At 44.5% G+C, this 22,251-nt stretch overlaps 1 protein-coding gene across 1 annotated transcript; it reads left to right on the top strand.

Annotated features, from left to right (window-relative positions):
• The first annotated feature begins 7,974 nt into the window (after positions 1 to 7,974).
• On the top strand, positions 7,975 to 20,588 carry LOC136639700 (aquaporin-2-like). The gene is made up of 4 exons (XM_066614127.1): positions 7,975 to 8,337; positions 15,875 to 16,039; positions 16,884 to 16,964; positions 20,373 to 20,588. Exons 1-4 carry the CDS (start codon positions 7,975 to 7,977, stop codon positions 20,586 to 20,588), a joined length of 825 nt encoding a protein of 274 aa, XP_066470224.1.
• Positions 20,589 to 22,251: the final 1,663 nt, after the last annotated feature.

Below are 22,251 nucleotides of genomic sequence, written 5' to 3'. Positions count from 1 at the left end.
GCTGATCTAAGCCACAGTCATTTAGCACGTCAAGAAATCCGGTTTCCTTATCGTGACCAGAACACAAATTGACCCAGTCAATATGAGGATAATTGAAGTCCCCCATGATTACAACCCTGTCCTTCCTTGTCACCTCCCTGATCTGTTTCCTCATTTCAAGGTCCCCATCAGATTTCTGGTCTGGAGGACGATAGCACACCCCCAGTATTACATCGCTGCACAAGCCTGGTAATTTAACCCACAGAGATTCTACGGTGGAGTCGGACCCACCTTCAATCTCTACTTTGCTGGATTCTATCCCTTCCTTAACATAAAGGGCCACCCCACCTCCAACACGCCCCTGCCTGTCCCTCCTGTAGAGTTTATAGCCCGGGATTGCGGTATCCCACTGATTCTCCGCATTCCACCAGGTTTCCACCAAAGAAGGTCTGGGACAGAACTATTCATATGCTTGCAACAAATAATAATACAAAATACTGGTGCACAATGTTCAGGCTGCAGCACTGCAGGTATGGCTCACTTCTGGACCCACCAGATGTTCACATATTGGACAGGGCTGATGTCGGGAGGTCTTTAGCAAACTGCCTCCATGATGCCCACCCTACCTTGCTGGGCTTCAAGAAAGTCACTCTGTCATCACCACACAACAGCTAGAGGTGGTTTTGAGAATCAGCAGGGGCCCTGATGCCAGCCCTGGCATTGGCCATAAAGTTGAGAGACAGACCATGACACTCCTGAGGAGCTTTGAAGACTCCTAACCCCTCTCTCGATCCTGACACACCAGAGGTCACTTGAAAATAGGAAGTGTGGTTATATTGTGTGTGGCTACAGAAGCCCCACAGCAAAAGGCAGGAGTTGCATCAGAGGTTGGCCAGCTTGAACCAAGCTGGTCAAAGTCCCATGAGCCCTGAAGGCCCATCTGGATGACTCCTGAAACTTTATGTGGTTCAGGAGTGGTGGTTCACCACAACTTTATGTGAAACAGTGGCAAGCAATATACCCAGCTGAGAAAGTTTCTCTGGCATTGTCTTGGGTGAGTGGATAGTTGAGAAGGGGGAAAGGGACTAAAGGCCCCCCCTCTCCTCAGTGTTTTTGAGGGAAAGATGTCTTTCCACCCCTGCCCCCTTTCTTTGCAGCCAAGGTAGGGAGCAGGGTAGGTAGGTAGGTTGGCAACCTTCAGTCTCGAAAGACTATGGTATAAGCCTACAGCACCCTGTATTCCCAGGCGGTCTCCCATCCAAGTACTAACCAGGCCTGACCCTGCTTAGCTTCCAAGATCAGACAAGATCCGGCATGTGCACATTTTCCCATACTCCACAAATCTGGTTGCAGTGTTGACCAAACCCGCTTGCTCTTGCACCTTTCTGTATGTTTCCACAGGTATCCTCTGTCCATTTTCCTGAAACAAAACCATGCAGTTCACACAGTGGGGTCTTATTTTTCAGTTCTTTTACAGTTCAGCTGTTTTGCTCCATTGCACATTTCTTTGCAGGAGTTCTCTGTGAGTGTTGTCAGTTGCTCAATGTATCATGTGATTTTAGAAAAAATGCAACATCATAAACATAACTCTTTTGGAAAGAGGTTGGGAAAAGAACCATGACAGAATCAATGGGTCTATAAAGACCACCATTTATCAAGTGATCAAGTGATTTATCAAGCGGTATACATGGTAAGTTGGTTGTCAGACATCTTAACAAATGGAGCAGACTGAGACTTTTTGCAACAATAAGTACCCACTCAGAAATCTGGGGAAACACAGTATTCATATAATTCTCTCCATGGTACAAGATAGTACCAGCCCTGCTCAGACCTTACCTTCTCATGTTTAAAGCCCATATGGGAGGAGAGCAAGAACGTGCAAGCAAACCCCCTGTGCTGATGTGCTCCTAAAGCCTGGCCATACATGCATATATCATTGCAGTTGTTTTTCCTGCAAAAAAAATGCTGGTGCATGGTTGATGGAGGGTTGAGCTTACAATCACATTGGTGCAGGGCTTGCTGCTGCTCCCACAATCATTCATTTGGTAAGGTAAGATCTGAACAATCAAATTTTAATTGGCTTTCCAAGGAGGATGAACTTATATACTGTACAGCTGAACACTTATATACCAAAAATAGGAGCATGGCTTCTCCTCCTCACCTCTCTCTGTAATGTAGGAGATTGAAATAGCATGAAATGAAGTCATCTTGTTTTGCATTTCCTACCCCAGGCAAAACAAGGATGAGACACAAATTCCTAGATCAGTTTCCTAGAGGTTGAGAATACTGAGATGTACTGTACTTTGAAATGACTCCTCATTCTAAATGGGAGGGTGCTTTGAAGCACTTCAAAGATCAGAGACAAATCACACACACACACACACACACACACACACACAGAGAGAGAGAGAATTACATTCTCAGGAAAGAGCCGAAAGCAAATTTGCTAGCCTTCTCTTGAATGGAGAAGTTGGTTGATAAAGGTCTGCTGGTGTACAAACCAAGTGAAGGAGATGAGGAATAAAGATGAAGCTCCGAGCTCTTGTCAATCAGCAGTGAGGTATATTCAGGAGGTTTCTGCATGTGGTCCCAAATGAGCTTGGATAATTATTAACATCACAGATTTGGCAGGCCAATGGATGTTGGAGAAGTGATAAGATGTACAGGAAATCTATGCAAGGATTTCGACTTGCCAGCATTATCTACTCCAGATTAATCACCGTGAATTTCTTGACTCATCATTTGCCAAGTGAGCTCATGCTTAACTTCTTTGTGTGGTGTTTATCACCCTCTGCAATCTTAACACAATTTAGTTCTGGGCCTGAATGTATGCATCAATAATATGCTCCCGTCAAACGAATGCTTGATTCATAGGACTGTCCAATATGCCAGAGAGGCAGGAGGAGTGTGGGAAGTCAGAATATTTGGAAAGTCCTGCTTCTGAGAGATGGGCAAACTCTCCCTCACTCGCTTCAGAAATTATCCAAGTATACCAAGCATCTGAGTACATTATCCTGCCTTGCCAAGCTCTCCAAACACACTTCCCCCTTGTTCTTTGCTTACTAATTTAGTGGCAGCAGGAGCAATGTAGTCTATCATTTCCATATAGCTGGCCCTAGGTGGGGGAGGGGCACCAAGTGGGTCCCTGTGCCATGCTGGAGTCCCTACTGCTAAATGGGCGATTGACTGTATGCTTCTTTCTGGTTTGCATGTTGTTTTGGCTGACTCAATTAACTCTCTGTCATTACATGGTGAGCAATTATTTTCTTGTTGGGAAAGTGAAGCAAAAGCTTATTGCAGCTGGAAAGTGCTTCATGTTGACATTTGTGAACCACATCTTTGGAAAATGTGACGGAGGATGCACTCGTTCTGTCAGCTTGCTTTGGAACATGATGGATGGGAACCAGAGACAGGAACACAACACCTGCTGCTTTCCCCTCATGAGTTTGTGCTCATGCTAGCGTGGTATGACTGCCATACTTGTGGAATTATGCCTGAGATAGCCCCCTCCATTGGAGGCTCCACACATCCTCTTGTAATTTGGAATTAAACCCAATTTCAGTTTAGCTGGAAGTTAAATTAGTGTGTTAAAGGGGCAGCCTGGGTAGATATAAAGTCCTGTCCACCAGCTTATAGTGCACAGTGCTGCTGCAGGACTGCATGCCACGGGAGGGGGGACGATGACCAAACAATCCTGGAGAGGTAAGAAAAACTTTTACTTACCTTCCTGTAGGCTGCATGGCCTCCAATGGGTCTCCTTGGACCTATGCCAGCTATTTTGCTGGCATCTGTCTGAGAGGATTCAGGGGCTCTTTGGGGCAGGGAAAGGGGGGGTAAGATCTCAGATTTTACCACTGCTGAGATCCTCCCCCTCCTTCCCCCAAACTGGCCCTGCCCAGCCCACTTTCCACTGAGGTCCTGGAAGAGACATGCCCTGCATTGAGAAATACCCTGCATTCAGAGCCAATTGTGGCTGCAAAAGCAAAGCGGAGGGGCAGCTTTACATTGGCGTTCAGGCAACTGAAAACGTAGCATTTTGCCCCCCCCTTCAGGAATGTCAGTGCCACTCCCCACACCACCCATGTTGGTGACCTACCTGCTCTGGTGGGGTGCGTGGAAGCCACTGTCACACCTTTGTGTGAAAGCCGTTTGCACAGCGGCCCCCGAAGTGCATGATGGTGGTGTGGCTTTAGTGCCAGTGCCCTGGTCTCTATGGTGGCAGATTGCACAATCCACCACCGTCCTGCATAGCATTATGCTATAAGCCTAATTAAAAACCCTCTCAGGCAAAAAAAAAATGCTTGCTTAAAGCAGTGTTTCTCAACCAGTGGTACAGATACCACCAGTGGTACTTGAGGTGGTGTCTGGTGGTACTTGCAGGACCCCTGTTTCCCAGCAGCCAGACTAGGAACGTGATGCAACAAGCAGCGGTAGTAGGCTCAGCTTGGTGGGCAGAGCTCCAAAACATGCTCTTTTGCACTCAAAAAAGCCCTCCTGTCCACCCTGAGCCTCTTACTGGTGTTTGCTATGTTGCATCCGGCCTCCCAAATCAGAAGTAACTGGCAATAATGTCCTCACCAGTTCCTTCCAGTGGTACTTCAAATAGGTAGACCGTGCAAAGTGGTACGGCGGAGGACAAACCTTGAGAAACACTGGCTTAAAACAATGCTCCTTAGGGCACAAGCCTAACCAGGTCTACACAGAAGTAAGTCCTACTTTGTTCAATGGGACTTACTCTCAGGAAAGTGTGGTTAGGATTGCGTTGTTTCTGTTCCAACAGAGAGCTACTTTTGTGTTATCAGCTGAGTGCTTCTCTATCATAGCAGCTAAGAGGTGACATTTGAATCAGAAAGACTCTTGCACTAATTTCTGTCATGATGTCAGGAGTTGAAGCCTAAGAAGGCAGAATTCCAGATCTGGAAGGGCCTGAAGGTCAGTCAGGCTGACTGGAAGTGAGAAGCATGGTCATGTTCTGAGGCAGAAATCAGTCCCAAAAATGGGAACTGACAAACTGACGAGCCACAAGAAAGTAGAGCAATCCAAAGCAAGCAGAAAGTCACATTCTGAAGACAAAAGTATGAGGAAAGGATGATTACTGTTGTTGTTTAGTTGTTGTTGTTGTTAAATGGCTTGAGACGACATGATTTGGCAGACACTTCCTTTGAGACACTTTGCTCATGTTGAACAGCAAGCTCTGTGGCTGATGTTTCAAGGTATGGTAGTGGCAGACCGATCCTTGGAGTCAGTGCAAAGTCAGGTGGTGCAGCTTGTATTGCCACCTAGAGATGCTGCCCCTATCCTGCAAGATGTGAGACAGAAATGTGGACCAGTGGTGCAGCAGTAAGATGGCCATTGGAAGTGTTGAGTCAACACCTCCCTTCAGTGCTTTATATACGAAATGGGTAGATTACTTTAGACAAACTATCAGGGTTGCATCATAATCCTTGGCCAGTACCCAGCCTGACCTGTACTTGATGCTTTCCATGCAAACTACCTCCTAGCTGTCAACCTCAGCTCTCAAACATATTATGAGGGCTGGTGAATGTTATAGGCTGGGAGCTGACAATGGACGATTTCTGAATCACATACTGTACATCATAAGAACATAAGAACATAAGAACAGCCCCACTGGATCAGGCCATAGGCCCATCTAGTCCAGCTTCCTGTATCTCACAGTGGCCCACCAAATGCCCCAGGGAGCACACTAGATAACAAGAGACCTCATTCTGGTGCCCTCCCTTGCATCTGGCATTCTGACATAGCCCATTTCTAAAATCAGGAGGTTGCACATACACATCATGGCTTGTACCCTGTAATGGATTTTTCCGCCAAAAACTTGTCCAATCCATATCACATCGTATGATATGAGGAATCCTTACATTACAGATTTACCTTACAGGCCTAGTATAAGGATTCCTCAATTTATGTGAAGCCTCTGGAACACTCTAAAGTGCTATATAACTGCTAAAAATCGTGCTTCAATATTTCTCCTCTTCCTGTCTGTTCTGAGTGGGGAAGGATAGCAAGAAAGTCAGGGCTCAGATATCGTCGTCGTCATCATCATCAGTATTTAATACTGCTTTTCAACAACAACAAAAAGTTCACAAAGTGGTTTACAGAAAAGAAATCAAATAACTTAATGGCTCCCTGACCCAAAAGGGTTCACAATCTAAAAAGGTGCAGAAGAACACCAGCAAACAGCCAGTAGAGCAGCCATTTTCCACCAGTGTGTTGTGGTATGCCATACATCGTCTACGTGTGTGCATTGGGAGTTTGGGGGAGGGTCATTTATTAGTAGGGCCATTGGGGGATGCGAGCCCCCCCCCCCAACAGCATGGTGTGCCTGGTCAGTAATCAAAAAACTGCTGGTGTGCCTTGACAATTTCAGTACCTTTGTCAGTGTGCCGTTAGACAAAAAAGGTTGAAAATCACTGCACTATCAACTTATCTCAAGCTTATAAAATTATCAAAGACCACCTTTTTCTAGCTGAATTCAATACTTTAAAAAATTCTCTTAATTTGACCTGTTCCCCCCTTTCCCTAGGTCTTTTTCCGCAACATGTTGTTGCCACTTCAAACTATTTTTTTCACCTCACTAATCCTAGACTGAAGAGAGCCTTCATGCTCGCTAGACTCAACATATTTCCCTCAGCTGTTCATTATGGTCGTTTCATGCGAGTTCCTCGCGAGAAACGATTATGTTTATTCTGTGGGGAGACCCCGGATACTCTTTTACACATTTTGCTTTTTTGTCCCTCTCATGATTCTCATCGTAGGATTTATCTAGAATCCTGGATTTCTAATTTTCCCCCTCAGGTATCACCCCTTCCCCAGTTGTTGGAAGACTCTATTGCTCCCTTGACGTATTCAGTGGCTAGTTTCCTGGCCTATACATTACAAAAAACGCCGGACTTTAGTTCTATAAAATCTTCTTTAAAATTTTTGTAGTCACCTTTTTCCATTTAACACCTGTTTTATTGAAAGGATAAGGTTGTCCCTTCTGGCTCCTTTTCTTTCTAGATCCTATTTCTTTTTTCTCTTTTTAGTTTTCCTGAACTAGTCTAGTGGATAACGGTTGTATTGTTCCACTTTGTTGTCAGTTGTTTGCTGTAATATTTATAATGCCAATAAAGGTTAAACACACACACACACACTGCACTAGAGCAGGTGTGTCCAAAGTTTTTGGCAGGAGGGCCACATCGTCTCTCTGACTCGGTGTTGGGGGCCGGGTGGAAAAAGAATTAATTTACATTTAAAATTTGAATAAATTTGCATAAGTTTACATAAATGAATACATTAAAGATGAACTTATATGAATGATTGAAGGTCTTGCAATAGCTCAAGGCCTATAAAAGGCCTTGCACAAAGCAAGGCTGGCCTTTCTTTTGCTGCCACTACTGCATCACAGACGTGGAACAGCAAGCAGTGGAGGTAGCCCTTATCCCACAGCTCACGTGAGAGGTCAAGCAGTCGCCCTCACGCTGAGAGCAGTTGCGGCGGGCCAGTGTGGGCTCCAACAAATCTCCGGAGGGCCAGAGGCTCATTGGAGACTGGGGGCTCCCTGAGGGCTGCATTGAAAGGCGTCAAGGGCCGCAAGTGGCCCCAGAGCTGGGGTTTGGGCACCCCTGCACTAGAGGATAGAGGAGGAGAGACCTACCGAATGCACTGTATAGAAGGAGGCATTGCAAGTCAGCCTGAGGCTGAAAGGGCTGGGCTCTTGACAGAAAAAAAAATGTATCAGGCTGTCAAATGTTAACTTCTCTGGTTATCAGAAGGGAAGGCTGGGCCTGAAAACTCCTCACCTGGAACAGGAGTGAAGAGCATTACATTACCAAACCCCACCTCCACTTGATGATCTTTGGCTGTTCTGCAGATAGACATAATATATATACACAGAGTCACTGTACCCCAGTATTCTTCCAGTATCAATCCCTAAGCAGAAGAGTCGAAGCTACCAGTCTCTGCCTTGGGCGTTCTCCTGATCACTCTGCACCCATGATGTGGGAACTCCGCTCCGTGGCCTTCACCCGAGCCGTCCTTGCTGAATTCTTGGCCACGCTGCTCTTCATCTTCTTTGGACTGGGTTCCGCTCTCAGCTGGCCTGCTTTTCCACCCAATGTCCTCCAGATCTCACTGGCATTTGGGCTGGCCATCGCCACCTTGGTTCAGGCTGTGGGGCACGTCAGCGGGGCCCATATCAACCCTGCCGTGACGGTGGCATGCCTGGTGGGCTCTCACGTCTCCTTACTGAGAGCCATCTTCTATATAGTGGCCCAGCTCCTGGGAGCTGTGACGGGGGCTGCCCTCCTGCATCAACTCACACCACCTCATATCCGGGGGAGCTTGGCCAGCAACAGGGTAAGAACACAACCACTAGTCAAACTGGGAAGGGTTGAAGGGCTGTTACAGGGTGTGTGCATCAGTACCAGAGTCTTCCAGGTCACTGAGCTTCACGGTTGTGGGAGGATTTGAACCTGGGCCTCACTGTTCATAGGCTGACTTCTATACCACGTTTCTGGCAATTAACTAACATGCTCCTCCATAAATGCTGAGAAAACAATTCAGAACTGTGATACTGAGCTAAAGGATATGTACCTCATATGGTAGTCCATAAGGGACTTTGGGATTCACATCCATGGCAAGAAGGGGTGGGGCTTGGCAGATCCAAGGTGTTTCACCATCCTCATGTCGTAGCGCATGTTCTGAGCGGTGTGCTTCAGGGTTCCTTGTGGTATTGAAGGGCCTAATTCTCTGAACATGTGAAAAATGAGTGCCATCTGGGATAAAGCCATGCCATTAGAAGGCATTGGGCTCTGGGATCTTAAAACAGGTGAAAAAAATGCTTTTCCCCTTGCAACGTGTGGCTGAGCTCACTTGTTTTAGTCACCACAAACTATTTGGTTATTTACTGCTTATGGGTTAATTGGAGCTTGGGAGAGAGCAGCAAATTTATAGAGTATTATCAGGCCCTGGACAGGAAAGACAATTTGATGATGTTCAAATCTGGGAATACAGCATGTGGGAATCTAACAACCATTCTCATGTTTTAAATGTAAGGGCACAGTTGTTCTCATTTTACAGATGAGGAACTGAGGATGACAGATAATGACTTACCCATGGCTGGTCTGAGGTTTGATTCCAAGTTTTCTCGATCAAAGTTCAAAACTGCATAGCAGCTCATTGAACATATAGATCAATACACATGTATTGAGTCAAACCTGAGTCTGTCTGGCTCAGTATTATTGTACTCTAATTAGCAGCAACCTTCTAAGATCTCAGGCATTTCCTACTGACCACTGGTACAGTTAACAAGCAGAAATTCAGCATGCGTAGCTTTCCTTTCTTGCTTCTCTGTGGTGGGAAAAAGCTATACCTATTGGATTTATGTCTGCCACGCATTTGTTAGAGCAGTGTTTCTCAAACTGTGGGTTGGGACCCACTAGGTGGGTCGCAAGCCAATTTCAGGTGGGTCCCCATTCATTTCAGTATGTTATTTTTAATATATTAGACTTGATGCTACCATGGTATGTGACTGCATTTGGGGAAATGTTACAGACTTGTACTTTGAACAAGCTGCTATGTATGTTCTTTTAACAATGATAGTCAATGGGACTTACTCCTGGGTAAGTGTGGGTAGGATTGCAGCCTAGGATTGCTAAAAATTTTCCTGCTTGATGATGTCACTTCTGGTCATGACATCACTTCCGGTGGGTCCTGACCAATTCTCATTCTAAAAAGTGGGTCCCAGTGCTGAATGTGTGAGAACCACTGTGTTAGAGACACAGAAGTGGTGCCAGGAAAAAAAAAGATAGGAACCCTAGCTGTTAGACTTTTTTACCCCTTTCAGATGATTAAGGCTGCTTGCAGAATAAAATTGACTATATTGACATTGTGCACAAGAAAACTCTGCCTTGACCTTTATGAGTTTCATTGTGCTGCAACCTGTTTTGGAGTAATTGTTGGAGTAATTAGGGATCGCAGAACTTGTCACCGCACCATGTCCCAACTCCCTGTGACTGGTGTCAACTGGTGCCCATCCCAGTATCCAAGCTAAGTATCCAAGCTGGCATGACAAATCTGTGTTTTTACAACTGCTGCCTATTTAGCCACGTAAATGAGGCTGCCTAGGTCCCACGTACAGGTTTCAGAGGATGTTTCCTGGTGAGCCTGGCTATTACAACAGCTCCCTTGGCAGTTGTAGCTGCTCATTTATCAGTTTCACCAGTTTCCACTGCCCAGATCCTGTAGAGTAGGAAGCTTAGGTGAAACAATAAACCACAGTAATTAATTTTCAGGAAATAATGCTGTTTACAAGCCTGAAAATAATCTATGAGGAGGTCTGGCCCAGCCTGATCTCTATCACACAGCCCTGGGCTTGTACAATACTGTTCAATAAGTTTGAGTCCTTTTCTGTTACCTTAAAGTGGCATGGAAACTAGATGTGTCTCCAAGACATATATATTTTCCGGTTCAAAGATATGAATTTTGGGAGCTCATTATATTCGTTTCAAGTGTGAGGTGAGCATTAGGCTACCATAATTCTTCTCCAAATTTGCTTAAAATCACAACTGAATGGACGTCAGTTTACTGCTGTGGTGACAGTAGCAAGTGGGAGGGAGTTCTCTTCCCCCTCCAGCGCCAGCTTTGTAGGTGCAAGCAGACCCAAGGAATGTAGTTTTTCCAAGGGGTACAGATATCTGCAGTACCTCTTTGGAAAATTACATTTCCTAAGTCTCCTTGTGCCTGGTGCACTGTATAGCAGTATGCCAGACAATGGGTGGTGGGGTGACATGGGAAGTATCCCTTCCTGTTTCCCTTCCCCTTTACCTAACACTACTGGATGGGGGTTGGATGAATAGAAACAAAGAGTGGACTGGAAGCTCATGCAGATGAGGCAGGGACTAGAGATCACTGCATGCCCAAACAAGGATGTGACCAGGATAAACTAATTTGGATTGACTCAAATAAATCCAAGTTGTTTCCCACTGGTGGGGATGGAATAACTCAGCTTATTCTGAATCAAACCCATTGGAACCTGAGGGAGGTGATAAAAACTGCGTGCAACCTGGTTCCCTCCCATACTGTGTATGGCAGTGTTTCACAAACTGTGGGTCAGGAACCACTATGCGGGTTGCAAGCCAATTTCAGGTGGGACCCATTCATTTCAATATTTTATTTTTAATATATTAGACTTGAAGCTACCATGGTGTGTGACTGTATTTGGGGACATGTTACAGACCTGTACTTTGAACAAGCTACTATGTATGTTCTTTTAACAATGACAGTAAATGGAAGTTATTCCTGGTAAGCATGGGTAGGGTTGCAGCCTAGGATTGTTAAAAATTTTCCTGCTTGATGATGTCACTTCCGGTCATGACATCACTTCCGGTAGGTATTGACAGATTCTCATTCTAAAAAGTGGGTCCCGGAGCTAAATATGTGAGAACCACTGGTTTATGGCATTGGAGATCAAAGTTATGTGGGGAAAGGACAGCCCTTCAGCATCCTCTTTCAGGAAGACCAAACAATGTTAGCATGACTGGCCACCATGTGGCCTCTCCTTCTACATGGCTTCTATGGGGCTAAGTATAAATGGAAAATGGACCCACTCCCTTTGCCACTTTCAGAAATGGCAAAATCCTGCTCTCAGGTATATCAAACAGAGCAAATAAATCCCTATTTGCTATAGGCAGACACTGCTTTCTGCTCCCTGCAAAACACTGTCCCTATTTTGCCTTTGGAGGAGATGTTGTGTTGAGTTGCATTGCATTGTGTTGTTACCCTTCCAAAGCATCCCCACAGCTATCTACTCACAGGACAACTGGATCCATTTTGAGATTAAACATTCTTTTAAATATTCTTACTTTTTAAAGGAAACCGCTACAATATGTAATGAGTTTCATGTGTGTTTGTGTGCAGAAGAGTACTAATTAATTCACATGAACACAGTTTACCCTCTTAAACTAAATAAAACTAACAGCCCAATCCTATTTAAATTCTCCACTGGAGAAACCTGGAATTTTTTTCTGGTAGCATAAATCTCTTAGCTGAGGTCACACATACACACACACAAGGAAGATTTTATGGGTTTTTTTTCTATACTTAGGCTGCAATCCTAACCACACTTTCCTGAGAGTAAGCCCCACTGAATAAAATAACACTTCTGAGTAGACCTGGTTAGGATTGTGCCCTTAGTCCTTCACTGAGTCTCTCCCATGAACAACTGACAGAGTAATAACCAGCAGAAACCAAACTAGTGGAGATGAGACATATAGGCCTGAATAGGAATCAATAGTCTCTGACAACCCTACGTCCCATCGTTGCGAAATGCAACATTCTGGTCCACAGCTAATTACAGGTTTCACCTGTTGCTGAGAGGTTCCAATCAAAGTGAATAACAAAGTCTAGTTCCTGACCCTTCAAAACATACCAAAATTGGATTTCTGACTTCAGGAGGAGGGAGGAACACTGAATGCTCAAAGCAGTAGAGGTGCAGACTAATCAAAAATAGTTAGACATCAAAAATAGTTGAGCACTTCTGGTGCTCAAAATGGAATGATCTTAAAAGTCTGAAAAAATAAAATCAGGAAACAAGCTTCATCCTTCTAGGATTCACAGTAAAAATTTCAGGCCACTACAATGATTCTAAGTACCTTTTTCCACTTATATATTAATATTGTGTGCTCATTTGTGTGTTACCCTAGGTGTGTGAGACCCAGAACCCTCTTTGGCTATGAAGCTCACTGAGTGCTTTTGGGCCAGTCGTGTTAGTTCAACTCCACAGGATTGTGACAAGGATAAAATGGAATAAAGAGAATGCTGTTGCAGTTGACTGAACTGGACAGGGGATGGACGAGATGACCTCCAAGATTCTTTACAATTCTAATATTATACTATTTTTATATACTACCCTGAGCTCCTTGGGGAAAGAGCAGAACAAAAATGTAATAGTACAAATACTTATGTTCAGTTAAGTTTTAGCCATGACCATGGGGTCTATATATACATCAGGTGTCATGGTGGATATGCTTTGACTCCCATTTTGGCAATGAAAAGGCTTATATAATTCACTGACATTAATCAGGATTTCAGATCAGGATGCTACTGTGACTGAAAACTCATTAAAAGAAGAGTACATAACATTTATTCTGCCTGCTCTGCTAAAACAAATAGCACATTTTGTCCTTGACATCCTTTGTGAGTCAAACTACCCTGCGTGGAATCAAGAATCCTCCAGGGAACAAATAAGGGAAGGCTGTGATGCGTGAATAGGGGGTGATTGTTCTAGCCAAAATAGGGACCGTGGATAAATCTACATCCAGTGAGAAAAACTGGAACCATGCAAATTAAATAGGGTTGGATGGCATAAAATGGTGGAAACTCTTCTGATAGTGGGCTGCCATCAAGACACTGGCAATACTGATCGCAATACTGCAGTCCACTATAGCAATGATTGTGATAATGCTACAATTCAACACAATTCAATGCTACAATGGACTCAGCTATTTGTGATTAGTAATTTGTGTAATTTGAGTAATTTGTGTTACTCTCTTCACTTGCCTAATAGGCTTCTGACTTCACAGCTGGCAGGGAAGGCAATCCATACTTGAGGGCACTATTACTCTGCATACATTAAGGTTGCAATCCTAACCACACTTTCCTTTGAACAAAATAGGACTTACTTCTGCGCAGACCTGGTTAGGATTGTGCCCTTAATGTGTGTATTCCTTACTGCTGAGAGTACACAGCAGCAACGCAAATCTGGCTACCAAGAGCAGAATTCCGCAACCTGAAAATCTGAAGGATCATTCTTCTTTTTTACATAAAGCTCAGTCTAGCCATTAAGGCTGCAGAGAGATGCTTGGACAACACCAGGTGGAATCTTGAAAGCCAAATATTAATGTGGGCTGAAATTTCAGTAGACAACACTTGAAAGCTTCTGAGCTTTGCATGTCTCCTTTGCACAGTTCCCCAGGAATAGCAGAACAACAAATCATACAACAATTTTCATACCGTATTCAGTACCATGTCCAGTACAGTTTTGCATGCCATATTCAGGACACAGAGTTCAGCTGTTGTTGGTGCAGACTTTCAGCTACTTTGGTCTAGAACAGTGTTTCTCAACCAGTGGTACGGGTACCACCAGGTGGTACTTGAGGTGGTGTCTGGTGGTACTTGCAGGACCCCTGGACACTTGCCACCCAGCAGGGAGACCAGGAACACAACACAACAAACAGTAGCAGGAGGCTCCAAAACATGCTTTTCTGCACTCAAATAAGCCCTCCTGTCCACTCTGAATCTCCTACTGAGTCTCTGTTGCGTTGTATCTGGCCTCCAAACCTAGAAGAAACTAGCAAACTAGCAATGATGTCATCACCAGTTACTTCCAGTGCTACTTCCAATGGGTGGACCATGTGAAGGGGTACTGCAGAGGACAAACGCCATACCACTAGAATAGTTGTCTAGAGTAGTTGTTTACAATAGTGCTTCTGAGAGTCGCAGAATAGCAATAATAGTCTTTGATTATGATCATCATTATTCTCCTAATGATCACATGAAATAACTTATACTGTACTTACAAAACTTGGAGACCTAACATAGCCAAAGAAGCCAGATAGGGTGGCCCAGCATGCCCAGCAAACCTAAGGATTTTGCTGCCAGCTGAAAACTGCAGATGCAGAGAGCATGTCAATACCTGGCAGGTCACAATACATGGCTGGTTACTTGACTTTGGGTGCAATGAGTTCGGGAGGACAGACCCATTCCTTGCAGGGCAAATGGAAACGGGCTCATTTTTTTGGTGGGCCGCTGTGAGATACAGGAAGCTGGACTAGATGGGCCTGTGGCCTGATCCAGTGGGGCTGTTCTTATGTTCTTAATCCTAACCGACTTTCCAGCACTGACATAGCTATGCTAATGTGGTGTGTACTGCATCCTGTAGTGGGGGGGCAGTCAAGGGGGCCTCCTCAAGGAAAGGGCATCTTTGTTATCTTACCTTGAGGTTGCATTGCTGCTAAATCAGTGCCGCAAAGTTGGTTAGGATTGCACCCTTTGGCTTGGTGGGTCGTGTTATGCAGCCCAAAGTTAATATCAAGTCTGCTTGTGAGCCAAGCATGTCAAAGAAGTATCTGAGCATTAAGTGTTCAAATGTCAGGATTCAGACATAGTTTTTAATTATATCTACCAGCGTGAGTACATCACAGTTAAAAAATCTTGGCCATTACAAGAATGCCAGTGGCCTTCCTAATGGCTTTCTAAGCCAAGATCATCTATCCACCCTGCAACAACTTATGTAAGGGCAAGGTAAATCAAAATGCAATTGTAGTCACAAAAGAGGCAAGTAATAGCAATTCTATCTGTGGGTACATTCCGGGTTTTTCCTCCAGTGTAAGTCAAATAACTGACAAATCACTGTGGCAGGGAATTAACGCCCATGTGAAACAGCCCTAGTTCAAAGCCACCTAGTCTCCAGATGGTTCAGATGTTTCAAAATGTTGCTTATAATAGAACTGAACAGAAGCTACTCACAATTCTCAGTGAACAGCTTTAGATGTACCCTAACACGGTCTGTTAAAATGTTCAATGTGCACACATTTCAAATTTTTAATGCTTCCAAGTGTTGCTTCATGCCATGGTAGGAACAACCTAGCATCCTGTGGCACCTTAAAGACTCATACATTTATTGAAGCAGAAGCTGTGGTGAACCAAAACCCACTTCATCAGAGGCACCATCTAGTCCATGACAACTTCTGCCTCGATAAATGTGTGAGTCTTTAAGGCACCACAAGAGTCTTGATTGTTTCTGCTATAGATTAACATGGCTACTCCTCTGGAAGTGTTAGCCCATGGTAAGAACTTCATAGAAGATACTTGATTTTCTTGTTCTTTCTTTAAGGTGCATAATGACACAACATCTGGGCAGGCGGTTACCATGGAGATCTTCCTCACTTTCCAGTTGGTCCTGTGCATTTTTGCCTCCACTGATGACTGCAGAACTGACAACATGGGATCCCCAGCTTTGTCCATTGGTCTCTCTGTTGCCCTGGGTCACCTGCTTGGGGTGTGTATCTCAACAATGTCTCTTGGCAGCAACTGCATGTGTGTGAAAGACAAGTCTTACTTTTGAGAAAGTGGGATACTGGCTTCCCATGGCTGGCAGATAGCTGGGAAAGTTAATGTTTGGACTGCACTGAATATTTGCCAGCTTCAATTTTTGTGTCAAAAATAGCTATTGGAGGGGTGGGGCGCAGAAATTTGTCCAGAAAATATCCTGAAATGTTTGAATAGGCTCCACTTAGTGCAGTGGTTTCCAAACTTTTTAGCACTGGGATCCACTTTTTAAAATGGTTCATTCATTGGGACCCTCTTAGCTTTACGAGAGTAACAAAAAATAAAGTTTCACTTTACCAGTTGCTCAAACCTCAGTACTTGTTTGCTGCTTCTGTTAGGGCATAACGTTTATGTTGATCTATTGCTATTGCTACCAGCACGTATCTCAACCCCCCGCCCCACCGTTGCTCACTTCACTGTCCTCATCCCTCTCAGCTGCTATTTTTTGTCCACTGTGGAGGAACCTGGAAGCAAAATCTCCCCATTCCCAGCATTCTCTCCACTTGGTCGCTTTACAAGAAGCAACTGGGGAGAAAAGGCGACTCAGGTTCTTTCGCCAAGTACTCAAATGAGAGTGCTTGGGAGATGATCACAGAAGCAGTGGAGCAATGGGAGGAGAGGGTGCTCTTTCACGCCCATCCTCTTTTGTGCACTTCTTGCACTTCTTTGCAAGAAGAGTCTCCGTGACTTGAAGTGGTTGTTGAGATCCTTTCCCCTCTTTAACTCAGCAAGTTGTCAACCACTTGCATACAGCGTTTTGTCCATATAAATCAACACCTTTCTCATTTTCCTAGATCTACTACACGGGCTGCTCCATGAACCCTGCTAGATCTTTTGCTCCTGCTGTGATTATGGGCAACTTTGACAACCACTGGGTAAGACATCAAGCAGTTTGTACACAGCTTGTAACAGGTGGACGGTGTTTCATAGATGAGAGGTCTTCTTATGTGTAGCACCAAGGATCATTATCCAACTCCTCACATTGCTGGAGGCTCTTCACACAGCAATAGCCAGTCCTGATTTTACACTGAGTGTCCTGGTTAACAATGCTAAAGGAACATAATTGCCCTATAACGTATTAATGAGCCTTGCGTACTGCAATAAGCCTAATAGCAGGCTGTGTTTTACATCATGAATTTGCATCAGTGCATGGCATATTTGCATTTAAATGCTTGTCCACCACAGATCCACTGCTTCTGTATATGTGAGGACTTGGTCTGAGGAAACATAATGCAGTCCCTTTTCTGCACATATGGGTCTGGCCAGTACATGGATGGGAGACTGCTGGCACAAACCTAATCTTTGCTAGCAACTGCTGCACCAGCCTAGGCAGTTGTAAATGTGCCATAAAGCACGTTGTGACAGCATAGGAGTTAGTGGAACCAGTGGAAAGGCCTGCACTGACCCTCCAATGCCAGTATAAGGAGGAACGCATGCTGGAGTGGGTAAGAGCTGCTCCAAGCAGCGCAGGGTTGGGGGAAGAGGAGAGGGTAGAAGAGGGTGTAAGGCTGGGGGAGGGTTGGGATAGGTAGATCAGGTCCTGGGAGGCGGCAGGATTAGTGGCAGCCATGCACACTGCTTCCTATCTCCCTCCCTGGGCCTGAAATCTTAACACAGCTGCACTTGAACTTGAACCGGTGATGTAGCTGGCTCAGGTCCAAGTAGACCCACTGTGCAGGCTGGGGCTTTCCCGAAGGCAAGGGAACAAATGTCTCCTTATTTTGAGGAGACCTCCAGACTGCTCACTACCAGAATTGGATGCAGCACAGCCACTCTGGCCCCACTGCATCAGTGCTGGTTAGGGCTACCCCTAGAAATCCCTTCCATTCTGCCTTGAATTCCACAGCAGAATATATAGTATAAGCCAGCCATTTTCAACCACTGTGCTGTGGCACACTAGTGTGCCGCGGACGGTCTGCTGATGTGCCATGGGAGTTTGGGGGAGGGTCATTTTTTAGTAGGCCGCTGGGGGATGTGAGCCCCTGCTGTCAATGGGTGTTCCTTGTCAATTGTCGAAAAACTGATGGTGTGCCTTGACAATTTTAGTGCCTTCTCATTGTGCCATGAGATGAAAAAGGTTGAAAATCACTGGTATAAGCAAATAAAATATATCCCTCTGCATAGAATGATAACTTTTATAGATGCAGCTGAAACTTGGACCAGCAACACACATTGCCACTTGTTTTAAACCATTCCTACAATGCACAATGGCCTTATGGAGAGTTCTTTCTCAGGGAGAGGTCCCAGAAAACTGGGTCTGCCTGGCCCCGTGAGACACAGTGGCCCAGCCAACTTTCCTAGAAATAGAATGCCTTTGGCAGCACAATGTTAAATAGATAATCCAATGACATGGGACCGAGAGTAGCTAGTTGGAAGAGTAGCTAGTTGGATGTAGTGCCTGGCAACAAAGTATTGCCAAACTACTGCCAAACTATTGCCTGCTTGATCAGGCTGTGTTGCAACAGGAAAGGGCTTAAGTGATTTGCTCTTCGTGACTTGGCAATAGATGGAAAAAACACACCCGGGTTTTAGTTATCGGCTGTGTGAATTCTTTGGATTCTGGTCTGAGCCAGTTTCAGGGTGGTTTTTCACTGGATCTGGCTTCTGTATGCGAGGACACGACTTAACATTTGTGTTCAATGAAGTGAAAGAATGGAGGAAGCAAACACTCCTTGCAACTTTGGCAGACATTCATGGATTCTTCGCACTATTTCACTTAGGGACTGGGGCAGTCATATTGCAGGCATCTGAGATGTGCTTCATAAGAACATAAGAACAGCCCCACTGGATCAGGCCATAGGCCCATCTAGTCCAGCTTCCTGTATCTCACAACAGCCCACTAAATGCCCCAGGGAGCACACCAGATAACAAGAGACCTGCATCCTGGTGCCCTCCGTTGCATCTGACATAGCCCATTTCTAAAATGAGGAGGTTGCACACACACAACATGGCTTGTAACCCATAATGGATTTTTCCTCCAGAAACTTGTCCAGTCCCCTTTTAAAGGTATCTAGGTCAGATGCCATCACCACATCCTGTGGCAAGGATTTCCACAGACCAACCACACGCTGAGTAAAGAAATATTTTCTTTTGTCTGTCCTAACTCTCCCAACACTCAATTTTAGTGGATGTCCCCTGGTTCTGGTGTTATGTGAGAGTGTAAAGAGCATCTCTCTATCCACTTTATCCTTCCCATGCATAATTTTGTATGTCTCAATCATGTCCCCCCTCAGGTATCTCTTTTCTAGGCTGAAGAGGCCCAAACGCCGTAGCCTTTCCTCATAAGGAAGGTGCCCCAGCCCAGCAATCATCTTAGTTGCTCTCTTTTGCACCTTCTTTAGCCCATGTGAGATTTGTAGTACCAACAATCCGATTTGGAATCTGGGTCAGGTACACCACAAATACATTAGTTGCTTTTAAGGTCTGGGCCATTCAACCAAGGTTGGATTACTGTTCTTAATAATAATAATCATTTTCACACTGTCACAATAATTTTTACCAGCGATCTAAAAAATACCAGTGTGACCTAAAAAACACCTGTACTCCAATGTGTTTATTAGGACTTTTTTGGACTCAAGCCCTCGATTAACTCATCTAATTTTGGGTCCATTAAAATAAGACCTGGGGACCCACCCACCCCCACTGTCAAGCCCTTTCTCAAACCTACACTGGGGATGGTGGTGTTGGGTCAGCCTCTGGGCAGAGATGGGCTCAGGTGTAAAGTATCCATTGATGCCAGGATGCATGAGAAATATAATCTCCAGATTTTTCTGCTGTCAATGGACGAGCGTCATAATCTACATTTCCCATGCTTCCTCATGCCAATCGATGCCCTAAGTCTGAGGACTGGTGCCAGTCTATCATCCTCCTCACCAGGGTAAGTGTGTGCAAGGAAGACTCTGGCATTGGGGAGAAGGGCTACACTTTGGAGTGAATGTGGTCCAGATGGATCCAGGGAAATGAAAAAAAGTTAGATGAAGGTATAGGAGAGAAGAAGGAAAACTATGAGAACTGATGGAGGAGAGAAATACCTGCAGCCAGGAGCTGCAGGTCAGAAGATCCCATATTGAATGGAAAACCCGTCAGGTCATTGGGCAGATGTCACCTTGCAATTGTACCAATGCTTCTCTTCCCAATGCAATAGGCGCAATCTATTGGGGGGGGAAGAATTTGGAATTTGGAAGCTGAAAAAAAATATATATGTCATCAGATTTTTTACCTAAGAGTTTTTGGGACTTCAATAGCTTTAGCTTAGCCCAGCTCACCTTCATTTTCGCCCTCAGGTTTTTTGGCTGGGTCCGATGGCTGGAGCAGTGATAGCTTCCCTGCTCTACAACTATGCTCTCTTCCCTCATGCAAAGACCCTCTCAGAGAGGCTAGCCATCTTCAAAGGCTATGAGCCAGAGGAAGACTGGGAGGAGCGTGATGTTCGCCGGAGGCAGTCGATGGAGCTGCATTCCCCACAGACCCTGCCTCGAGGAGTGATGGAGAAAGTCTAGGAAATGAAATCCAAACACCTCTGAAAGGAGCAGGCCGCATGTAGCTGTGTTCTCCAGCATCTACTTCTGAGTTCAAACGTGCTCTGGTACAAGTTGCAAATATACAGTGCACATTAAGCTTCTCCCTAGGGGGAACAAGTTTGTCACGGGACATTCACGGAGCCTACCTCTTCACACCAAACTGTAAGAGATGTGCCTTTAGCTCTGAAATATTGTCCCAAAGTTTTTTGAGCTCTATTTCTAGATAAGCCTGGTTTTTTCTTCTCTGTTTTTATACAGTGACCTAACTTCCATTAGGAAGTCTAGCATTCTGATCATGAGGTGAAAGGCATAGGGTAATAACAATAGATTTATGAACAAGAACAGAGCATGTCCCTTGAGCAACTAAGAACACAACTTTGCAGGTCCAAAATTGGTGTCAGAAACGCTGGAATGTGTGTTTTAATATTGCAGACTTGCTGCACAATCCTAAGCATATTTACTCAAAAGTAAGCCCAGTTGAGTTCAGTGGGACACTCAAGTAAGTGCTTAGAGTTTCAGTCTTAAGTATTTTTTGACCCAATCCTGAGGCGCGTTACATCATCGGAAAAAGCGTTTCCAGCTGTCATGAACTTAACTGTTTCATATTAACAGTTATAACCCTTAGTAAAATGCATTAAAAGGAGGTTGTATATTTAAATGCACAAAGGAAGTTGATGGCCAAACCATAATTAGAATTAGGATTCCTTTTGAAAGCCATACTCAGTGTTTTCAAGATGTGTTTTCAGATAAAGCTTTGTTTTGTACCTTGTACTTTTCCTTTGTGCTTTTTTCATTCTTTTGCATACACTGAGGACATGGGATGTCACATTTTTCAAAGACAAAAAAAAGAGAGAGAAGAAAAAGAAGAAGTTGGTCTAGCTAGATTATGCGTCAGGTTCCTTATATTGTTTACCTCGCATTCTCTTTTCAAAGCCATCTATGTGTAGTTATCAAATGGCTAAATTGTCAAGAAAAGTTTGTGTTCCTTTTGTTTTCTTTATCATTATTACTGCCACTTGGTTTTGCAAAACTTGTGATTTTGATGCATTTCTAAATGATGAGAGGGTGTCATGCATGTACGTGTCTGTGTGGGTTTTTTTTAACCTTGAAATGCATTGATAAATGTCAGTCTCTTGTGTCTTTCATACATCATCTTTTAAACAACGGTGCTCTTTATTTTAATAGTTTGAGGTGTTTTTCTTGTGATTGCCCAATTTTTTACTTTATCCAATGTTTTGTCATACTAATGCCTTCAACTCTGCTGGGACATATACAGACTAGCCGCATGCAGGGTCACCATAAGACAATGGTGAAGAGGTTTGGGTGATTCAGTCCCAACTGTTATCCTGCACATGCCCAATCTCGTCTGATCTCGGAAGCTAAGCAGGGTCAGGCCTGGTTAGTATTTGGATGGGAGACCGCCTGGGAATACCAGGTACTGTAGGCTTATACCATAGTCTTTTGAGACTGAAGGTTGCCAACCACCACCTTTGGGTGATTCAATAACTGCCAGATAAACCTGCCTTTATAAAGTACTAAATGAATGGCCCAATCCTATGGGCCTATTGCATTGCTGGAACTCACATTCCGGTGGCACAGCAAAATACAAGTCGCAAAATACAATGTGCTGTAGAATGCAGCA

The sequence above is a fragment of the Tiliqua scincoides genome, chromosome 2 (assembly GCF_035046505.1).
Source record: "Tiliqua scincoides isolate rTilSci1 chromosome 2, rTilSci1.hap2, whole genome shotgun sequence".
In the NCBI taxonomy this organism is placed as follows: domain Eukaryota; kingdom Metazoa; phylum Chordata; class Lepidosauria; order Squamata; family Scincidae; genus Tiliqua; species Tiliqua scincoides.
Note: the sequence above shows the minus strand (reverse complement) of the source record. Positions and strands in the feature narration are given on the sequence as shown.